At 45.5% G+C, this 9,647-nt stretch overlaps 1 protein-coding gene across 1 annotated transcript; it reads left to right on the top strand.

Moving 5' to 3' along the window:
• Positions 1-1,952: 1,952 nt before the first annotated feature.
• Positions 1,953-8,171, top strand: LOC109319004 (calmodulin-2/4-like). Its single transcript, XM_019548523.1, has 4 exons — positions 1,953-2,019; positions 2,296-2,430; positions 7,200-7,271; positions 8,008-8,171. The coding sequence occupies exons 1-4, from the start codon at positions 1,953-1,955 to the stop codon at positions 8,169-8,171; spliced, it is 438 nt and encodes a 145-aa protein (XP_019404068.1).
• Positions 8,172-9,647: the final 1,476 nt, after the last annotated feature.

Genomic DNA, 9,647 nt, shown 5'->3' with positions numbered 1-9,647 from the left:
AGATGCATCTGTGGATGCATGCCAAGGTGCGGTTGGCCTTTAGGTATGGTGCCGGTTGTTCCTCCTGAGGTGCATCACCTTGCACTTGTCTGTGTTGAAACCCATCCTATTCTCATCCGCCCAACCTTGTAACCTGTCTAGCTCCAATTGTAGTCTGTTGCTTCCTTCTAGCGTGCCTACATCCCCCACATCTTAGTGTCATCAGCAAATTTGAACAGGGTGCTTTTCACCCCCTCGTCCAAATCACTGATGAAGATGATGAACAGTGCGGGCCCGAGGACCGAGCCCTGCGGGATCCCACTGCCCACGTCCTTCCAGGTTAAGAAAGACCCATCCACCACCACCCTCTGGGTGCGGCCCTCCAGCCAGTTGGCGACCCATTTGACTGTGGGTGTCTACACCACAGCCCCCCAATTTCTTAATGAGAACAAGGTGAGAGACAGTGTCAAAAGCCTTCCGGAAGTCCAGGAAGACTATGTCCACTGCTACCCCCGCATCTAATGATCTGGTGATCATTAGATGTGTGTGTGACTGAGAATAGAACTGATCCCCTGAAGTGTAAAGAAAGGATCTCAACTGCCCATTTCCATTACATCCCAGGCTGTCATTTGTCACTTTTACCACACTCACGTTGTCTCTAATGAATACCCTATCCCTCATGTGAGCACACAGAAAGGTGAATCTCAGATTCAGCAGAATCCAGCTTTAGATCATTGTGACTTGGGGTGATTCTACTGGTAGTATTTGGTGTAGCTCCACTGCAGTTATTGGAATTAGTGGGGTTACACCTTTTTCATCAGTTTGAAATCTGGCCCACTGGCAGGGTGACCTCCTGCTCATGTTGATTGCTGGCTGCTCAGATGGTATTGTGAGGTCTTGTCTCTCTGAGAAAAGTTGTACTGTTTCATCTCAATTGGTTTTAGATCAGTCTAGTTAAACCTGTGCAAGTCTAATGTAGAAGCACTTAACCAAGCTAACTGATGCTTACAGCAGGTTAATTTGGTGTAGGAACTTCAACTGTTGCAAACTAAAGTTATTCAAACAAAGTCTGAACCTGTTTAATGACTAAAATCAACATGGTTAACCCACTAAGAGATTTCTGGTGTAGCCCAGCCCAGCAGTCTGAACTTCCCTGGAGTGATTCTGGATTTGCACCAGTGCCAGGCAGATCTAGGCTCAGAAATTCAGCTTCTCAGCCCATGTCTGCATCCTGTGAACAACCTGGGTTATTGGCCTGGATGGAATGATCATGCAAGAATAATGGGCCGCATTTTTTCCAAGTCTATCATTAGAGAAGGCAAATTTTAAAACTACTGGAGAAAATGGCCAGATAACCAATGAAGGACTGGATCCTCTGATGTGCAGCAGTCTGGCCACCTCACAGTTTATGCATCTCCAGTGGTTTGCAGAAACTGAGAACCTTTCATTTGTCACTTTTAGTACTTTCCATGCTGAGCCCATCTCTGTCTGTCTGTCTCTCCATATCTCTGTGGCCTGCCCCATCATCTTGAACCATTTCCTATGGTGCTGAAGGTGGGATAGTGAATGTCAATGATTTTATGATTGCTTTGTCTGAAACTCAGCACTTCTCTGATTTTTCAGGTGAGTGAGGACTTGCTGGGGCAGAGAGAGATGGTGCTCAGCTCCACAGTCCACCCTATGCTTTGTGCATTCACTGAACTCAGCACAAAAAGGGTGAAAAGTGTGCACAGCTCACAATGAGCACTTCACACTCATGTAAATTCCTGCTGCACTTGAAAGGCTGTGCCAGCTGCTAGTGTGATCCATAGCCCTTCTTTCAGGACTGGCTCTGTTTGTAGGAATTAGAATTACTGTTAAACAACTCTAATACAGCTCTATTGCACATACAAAGGTCACCGCTACCAAGTGGCCAGATGTCCCCCAGCTTAGCCCATCAGGTGTTTGTTTGGTGCTGAGCACTTACTGATAGTATGTACATCTGTTCCTTTTTGAAGAAGAAACTCAACCATCCTTTGATGATCTCCAGTTACAGAAAGGGTAAGAGGTATGCACCCATCCTTATTCTGTGCATTAATGTGAGCATCAGCTAAAGCAACTCTATTGCTAGAGATATATTAAAAGTACAGGCAGCAAGGTGAAGGGCAGTGTTGCGGTTTACATCAGTGATATTAGGGTCTGTGCCACTTTCTAACAGCAAAGGCAGACATTTTTTCTGCTGGCACTGCCCTGCCTTCATTAATGCTTTCATCTGTTTCCTTTGCCAAATATGACCCCAGCTGAATAATAAGCTGCTCATTGTGTGTGTGTCTGCAGAGCTGAAAGATGCCACCAGCAAGATTGGAAGTGACAAGGTGGCTGTGGGTGACCTGCTGACCTGTATGAACAACATGGGAATCCAGTTATCAGACGAAGAATTCCAGGAGGCACTGAAGATTGTTTTTGTGGATGGTAAGTACATGTGGCCAGCCAGGGACCTGTTTCCAGCTTGCAGGCCCAAATTAGCATTGCTCACCCTTGAGATTTCACCTTCCATTTTACTATATTCTGTGCTTTCCTTATGGTCCCAGCTCCTGAAGTGTTGTAATTGTGCAAATATCCTGCTTTTTCTTTAAAAAATAGACATCTAGTCTCTGTGCTTCTGGAGAAAAGTCCAGCTGTTATCAAGTATAACTTGAAGGCTGGGAACTGGAAAGCAAATAATACAGACACACACACACATACACACACACAAGTTTTCTTTCAAACATAGCTAAAATATTTCATACGTTTCATAATCTGGGGGTCTTATGTGTAGGTCCTGGGTGGAACACACCAAATTCAAATGAAGATCTAATATCACTTACCTGAGGTAAGTGGGTGATCTAGAGGAAGCAGAAGCAGGGGAGGGCAACAGGGGAGGCCTTCTCATTCTTCCTGAAAAAGTAGGGTAGTTGGCTTATTACCTCAGGTGTCCGTATACAAATGCACAAAGCCTGGGAAACAAGCAGGAAAAATTGGAAGTCCTTGCACATACATGGAATTATGATGTGACTGGAATAACAGAGACTTGGTAGGATAGCTCGTATGACTGGACCACCATCATGGATGGGTACAAACTGTTCAGAAAGGACAGGCAGGGGAGAAAAGGAGTTGCTTTTTCTGTAAAAGAGCCAGGTGATTGTTCAGAGCTTCAGTATGAAACTGGAGACAGGCCTGTCGAAAGTCTCTGAATTAGGTCAGAGGGAAGAGCAACAAAGGGGATGTCATGGTTGGTGTCTGCTGTAGACCACCAAACCAGGAGGATGAGGTAGACAAGGCTTTCTTCAACTAGCTGGTGCAGGTTTTTCTATCACTGGCCCTGGTTCTCATGGGGGGCTTCAATCACCCTGACATCTGTTGGGAGGGCAATACAACAGTCACAGGCAATCTGGGAAGTTTTTGGAGAGTGTTGTGGTCAACTTCCTGGAGCAAGTTTTGGACAGACCAACTAGGGGCCACACTCTTCTTGACCTGCTGCTCCCAAACAGAGACGAATTGGTGGGGAATGTAGAAATGGATGGCAACTTAGGCACCAGTGACAAGATGATTGAGTTCATGATCCTGAGGAAAGGAAGGAAGGGAGGAAGGATAGCAGCAAAATAAGGAACCTGGACTTCAGAAAAGCAGACTTCGACTCACTCAGGGAACTGATGGGCAGGATCCCCTGGGAAGCCAGTCTGAGGAAGAAAGGTGCATATGCCAGGGGATAGGGCTAGGATTCAGAGAGACCTCAAATTGTAGAATTGGACCAAAATATATTTCATGAGGTTCAATAAGGACAAATGCAAAGTCCTGCACTTAAGACAGAACAATCCCATGCACCAGTACAGGTTGGGGACCAACTGGTTAAGCAGCAGATCTCTAGAAAAGGACTTGGGGGTTACAGTGGACAATAAGCTGAATGTGAGCCAACAGTGAGTCCTTGTTGCAAACAAGGCTAACAACGTACTGGGCTGTATTAGTAGAAGAGTTGCCAACAGATCAAGGGAAGTGATTATCCCTTTCTAGTCAGCACTAGTGAGGTCACATCTGGAGTATTGTGTCCAGTTTTGAGCCCCCAGCTATAGAAAGGATGTGGACAAATTGGAGCGAGTCCAGAGGACAGCAGTGAAAATGGTTAAGAGGGTGGGGTACATGACTTATGAGGAAAGGCTGAGAGAACCAGACTTACTAAGTCTGGAGAAGAGAAGGCTGAGGGGAGATTTAATAGCAGCCTTCAACTCCCTGAAGAGTGGCTCCAAATAGGATGGAGTTAGACTGTTCTCAATGGTGACAGATGACAGAACAAGGAGCAATGGTCTCAAGTTGCAGCAAGGACAGTTCAGGTTAGATATTAGGAAAAACTTTCTCACAAGGAGGGTATTAAAGCACTGGAACAAGTTTCCCATAGACGTTGTGGAATCTCCATCCTCGGAGGTTTTCGAGACTTAGCTAGACAAAGCCTTGGCTGGGATGATCTAGTTGGGGATGGTCCTGCTTTGAGCACGGGGGTGGATTAGATGGGAAATGGCTGTGGCAAGCAGGGGGAAAGGGCAGCAAGCAGGTGCGTGGAGCTCAGTGACAGCTGTGTGGGAATGTGGGGCCAGCACCAGCAGGGTCCAGAGCGGGGCAGCAGGAGCACAGGGCCCAGACTGTAGGAGCTCTATGGAACTAGACTGACTCCCTCCTCTCCCTGCCTGAGCAGCACAGCCCGGCTCCATAGAGCCCCTGGCAGCCCAAACCTATGCTCCTGTTGGCTACAAAGGACCAACTCACAGGTTTGTAATAAATCCTAGTTTATTGGACAGGATGTGAAGTTACCAATAAAATCATAAATGCAGACTTTGAGTTATGGGTGGTACTGGTCACCTGAGCACATACACACACACACGTGCACTCACTCATTCAAACCCATGTAGTATAGTGTGTAGTGGCTGCTGTAGTTTTTGTGAGCACTGGTATCACTATATCTACTTATCTGAGGCCCTGGAGTCTGCTGTTGATGGTCAACTTCCTTCAAGGTGATATCTTCTCCAGAAGGGGTTGGGGTTTTTTTGTCTGTTTGTTTTTTCTGGTTTTTTGCACCAGTCCTGGAAGCACTGCAATACCAGGTCAATGCATTTGCCTGCTTGGTAGGTCAGGTGCTGGATGAAAGGGTACCACTGAGGGTTACACTTCACTGCCTTTTATCCCTTTCTGGCACACTTGTATTAATCCCCCAGCATCATCTTGGCTACCCAATCCAAAGCACGCCATCCCATGTGGGTCTTGAGTAGTACCTGACAGCTGTTAATCACAGGGGTCTCTGCCTGCCCATACCTGAAGTTTCAGGAGTTCACCCTTGACTTATTGACTTAATGGCTGCATTGTTATGGGTTACAGGAATAGTCCATAGAGTGAGTGCTCAAGTTCCAGGAATCAGTTCTTTAGCTTGATTAGCTTAATATGGAGCTCCTTTGGCTAGGCTATTGTCTACTGATAATCATTATTCACTCGCATTGACTCAACAGATTTTATCACTTTACAATTAGTTTCAATGCAGTTTTAACAATGGTCCAGGGTGTAACTTCATTCTACAGGGAGTACATTCCTTAAGCGTTCAAAAGTATAAAATATAAAATATAAAATGCCGTGGTAAAGATGAGACAGATGAAATATGAAAATGCACTGAGAAATATATAAAAATGTAATGTGAGGTAGTGAGTAGTAGATCAAAGGCTACTGGGGGCAGTGAGTTAGGTTAGCACAGGATATATTTACAGTCTTTGCAGTCGATATTTTAGTTCTTTTGTTTTCTTTAGTGGCACTGAGCTTAATTGATATGTAGATCTAGTTTCTAGGGTTCTGCTACAGAAAGCCACTTCAGCTTTCTGGCTTGCTCTGCAGCATGCCACACCCATTCAATGAGTGTGCTAGGTCTCTGTCAACACTGAGAAGGAAAAGAAATGCATAAAATGGAGGTGCAGGCAAGAAGGGGATTCTGTTAGATCCATGTCCAGAAGGGAAATGTACAAAAGGGGCTTTCTGCTATACTCCTGCCACCCTGCGCCCCTGCTGCCCGACTCTGGGCCCTGCTGGCGCTGACCCCAGTGCACTGGTGTGGACCCTGTGCTCCTGCCCGTCACTGTGCTCCATACGCCTGCTCGCTGCCCCTTCCCCCCTGCCTGCCACAGCCATTTCCCCGTTCCCCGCCTCCCACCGCTCTCCTGCGCCATGTAGTTCACAGCTGCAGCGCTACGACTGCAGGAGCAGCTGGGACATGGTGCTAGAGTGAGTGGTGGGGGGGAGTGGAGTGGCAGGAAAAGAGCAGCAGTGGCAGGCAGGGGGCAAGTGGCAGCAAGCAGGAACATAGGACCTGCACCAGTGCCCCAGGGCCAGGAGTGTCAGGAACGCAGAGCCTGAGCTTGCAGGAGCACTGGCAGGGACTCTGTCTCCCATGGGTGGAGTGGGGGGGGGCAGGCTGTGGGCAAACCCTACCCCTCCACACAAGCCACAACCCTCCCCGAACACACTCACAGCCCCCCACAAAACTCATACTTGCCTACACACCACACACCCATTCCCCCACATCTATCTACTCCCCAACAAATCCCCACACACACACACCTTCTCCCACACCCCACATACCCACAAACCTATACCCATCCTACTACTCACACCTTCCCACAATATACAAAAGTAAGACTTCATTTTAAGCTAATATACTATGACCTCTATGTACACTACACACACACATGTAAATCAGGACAAAAATATTTTTTTAATTGAAACTAATGAATGTTGTAGTACATGTTTGATTTTTAGAACATAATTTGGTATTTTTCTGGTTCCAAGATGGCAAAACCCCTTGCTGAAAGGAGTACCCCTGAGGGCAAGGGGAGGGACTTTTGGTGGCAGAGGTCAGGGGTTAGGGGGCAGGATTGCATTCCCAAAATGGCAACCATGGGATGGGGCACCTGTCAAGGGTCAGGGCTACCCATGCAGCCCTCAATGGCTTGCCTAAACTCAGTAAGCGGCCCTCTGCCCAAAATAATTGCCTGCCCCGGCTTAGGTGGACATGTCAGTCAAGATGGCTGCTATCACGTAAAATCTATCACTGCCAGTTGTCCTTTAGTCTCTATTTTCCCATCTGTGGGAATGCTATCCATGTGACCGAAGCCTCCTTGCCAGCTGGTTCCTGTCAATTATTTTCTCTCTCTAACCTATATCTTATCTCACAGGAGATGGGAAAGTGGATTTTAAAGAATTTTTGAAGGGTTTGACTGGCACTCAACAATCCTCCGAAAACATCGGTGAGTAAGAAAGCAGACATTGAAAAGAGATGGATGCAGGTGCTTCAAGTTGTTGAATTCTAGGTGTGTGTCCACAATGCTGGGAGGAATTTTAAGCATCTCCTTGGTGTATCTAACTCTTATCTGATATAGAATCTGGTCCATGGGTGACTGGTGCCTCCTGAGTCTGGTGGGGCACTTGCAGGCACCACTGGCTGCAGCAGGCTAGAGCTGGTGAGCTCCCACAGATGGCAGTGGTGGGGATGGCCCTGTCGGGGGCGGGGGGCACTCTTAGCACCCACAGATGCCACCAGCAGCGTCGCTGGCAGGGACAGGCCTGTCAGGGGGGCCCCTAACCCCTTGTGTTCTTCCTACACATCATGTATGATCTGGTTTCTAACGTGCAAGGCTTTGAAGAGTGGACTTGAGCACCTAAATGCTACTCTCTTCCATCATGTGCAAGTCCTTGGAAAGAAGTTAATGTAAAAGGTGAATGGGTCCTCCTCCCCTTGCTGATTTTTTGTGACTCAGTGTTAAGGGTCATGATAATGCATTACAAAAGTAGATGCTTAATCATGAATGCTTGGGGACTGGAGCAGAATGGAGTGGAAATGCACTTAGGTGCTTAGTCCACTTGGAGGCCCAATAGATGCAGCCTGCCCCTAGTAGCTTGTTTTCTTTTCTAACCACTCCCATTTTCTTACAATTATAAATACACTGTATTCACAAACTTCATGGCACCTTCTCGTGTTTACAGAGATGGAAGAAGCCATGAAAGTCATCCGCTCCATCAAAGAGGATGGGGTGGACATTCAGCAGCTGGAGTCCATCATGAGCAGTAGGGGCATACAGTTGGCCCCAGAGGAGATTCAGAATGCTCTGAAGCACATTACTTGTAAAGGTGAGCATCTAAAAAATTAGAATGTCTTTTTTCAGGGCTACTGAGTGTTGGAGGGTTTGCGGACACAGGAGGTTGCATTAAGGGTATGCAGAAGGACACTCATTTTATTTAAAATAAACACTTGGGCTGGATTGAATGGAATCTATTTCTTCACACTCATAGTTCTAGCATCAAAATCGACCCATTCGATGAGGGATGCATTTATGACCCTGTGTTATGTAGTGTACTATCCCTTGCTTGAGGATTTTAATACCTGTGTAGAAAAGGTCATGCAGATACCTCAAGAGGAACTATAAGCCATGGCCTTGTCCTCTTCATGAACCACAGTTATAACGCAGATATAAGACCCTTCTTTCTCTCAGCCCTTCACATCTCAGGGCTGGATGGAAATCCAAAACATTCTAAAATGACATGGCCGAGTCCCACTGCATTATTCTGTTGCAATGTGTGTGCAACTCCATAGATAGCAATGGTCTTTCTTGGGTATAAAACCCATGTAATGCTCTGGTGGCTTTGCCCCTGAACATTCCTATGTCCGTTTTCCTTCATTGTTATTTTTAAACTAACTCATCCCTTTTCTAATACTATGAATGACAAAGGTGTTTTCACTGGGATTAATTTGGTCCTGTGCCTTTAGTATGTTAGACAATTACCATCCAAAGCTCTTAGATGGCTTGGGAGAACCCCTCTTTTTTGCTTAGTACCTATTCATCATTTTTCCTTCTCTGAACTGAACTGTCTCATGCAGAAGATGGGAAGGTGAATTTGGAAGATTTCATGATGGCTTTGACCAAGAGTCAGCAATTTTCCCGAACTGAAAGTAAGTAGAAACTTCAGTGTACAGTACAGAAATAGGGACGTGTTCCTTTAAATGGCTTATGAACCTTCTAACAGTTCTCAGGATGTTCTGTGTCTTAGAAGTTGTCAGGATGTATGTTGCCTTACCTTATATATTATTGAATAGTTAGCAAATACAGTTATTCTGGGCCATATGCCTGTGCTGCTTGTTCATACTATTGTTTTGCTAAAGAGGAAAGGATGCAAAAGAAATTTTATTGTAAGCAAAACTCTCTGGCAAACAAAGATATTTTAGGAATAGTTTTCTCCCAATTTTTTTTTCACTGAAATGTGGTTGTTTTCTGAATCACTGTAGAAGTGGCTGAAAAACAGGAAAAAATAATTTCATGATAAAGAACACTGAGAAGTTTTTAGCCATTTTCCCATTCAAATTTAGAAGCACTCACAAATTTTCCAGCCAGCTGCAACTGGTGATAGAAGCTGATTGAAAGCTGATTGACAGAGCTACATTTTGTGTAATTTTGGTAGCACTCTTGGCGATGCATCTGTGTTCTGTCAAGAGTATTTATGTATTGTTTATATCAGTGTTTCTCAACCACTGGTGGGACATGAAGGTCATGAAAGTGGGACTTCAACTCTTTTGAAAATATAATTAATTGTTTGATAATATAATATAATATAATATAATATAATATAAT

The sequence above is a fragment of the Crocodylus porosus genome, unplaced genomic scaffold (genome assembly GCF_001723895.1).
Source record: "Crocodylus porosus isolate Cpor-Errol unplaced genomic scaffold, CroPor_comp1, whole genome shotgun sequence".
Lineage (NCBI taxonomy): Eukaryota > Metazoa > Chordata > Crocodylia > Crocodylidae > Crocodylus > Crocodylus porosus.
This window is presented reverse-complemented; position numbering and strand designations above follow the sequence as displayed.

What these genes read in the sequence shown, in the direction of transcription:
- LOC109319004 (XM_019548523.1), top strand. Translation starts at nt 1,953, where the DNA reads ATGTACATCTGTTCCTTTTTGAAGAAGAAACTCAACCATCCTTTGATG. An exon ending in GATCTCCAGTTACAGAAAGG is followed by an intron (nt 2,020 to 2,295) that starts GTAAGAGGTATG and finishes GTGTGTCTGCAG; the next exon opens with AGCTGAAAGATGCCACCAGC. An exon ending in ACAATCCTCCGAAAACATCG is followed by an intron (nt 7,272 to 8,007) that starts GTGAGTAAGAAA and finishes TCGTGTTTACAG; the next exon opens with AGATGGAAGAAGCCATGAAA.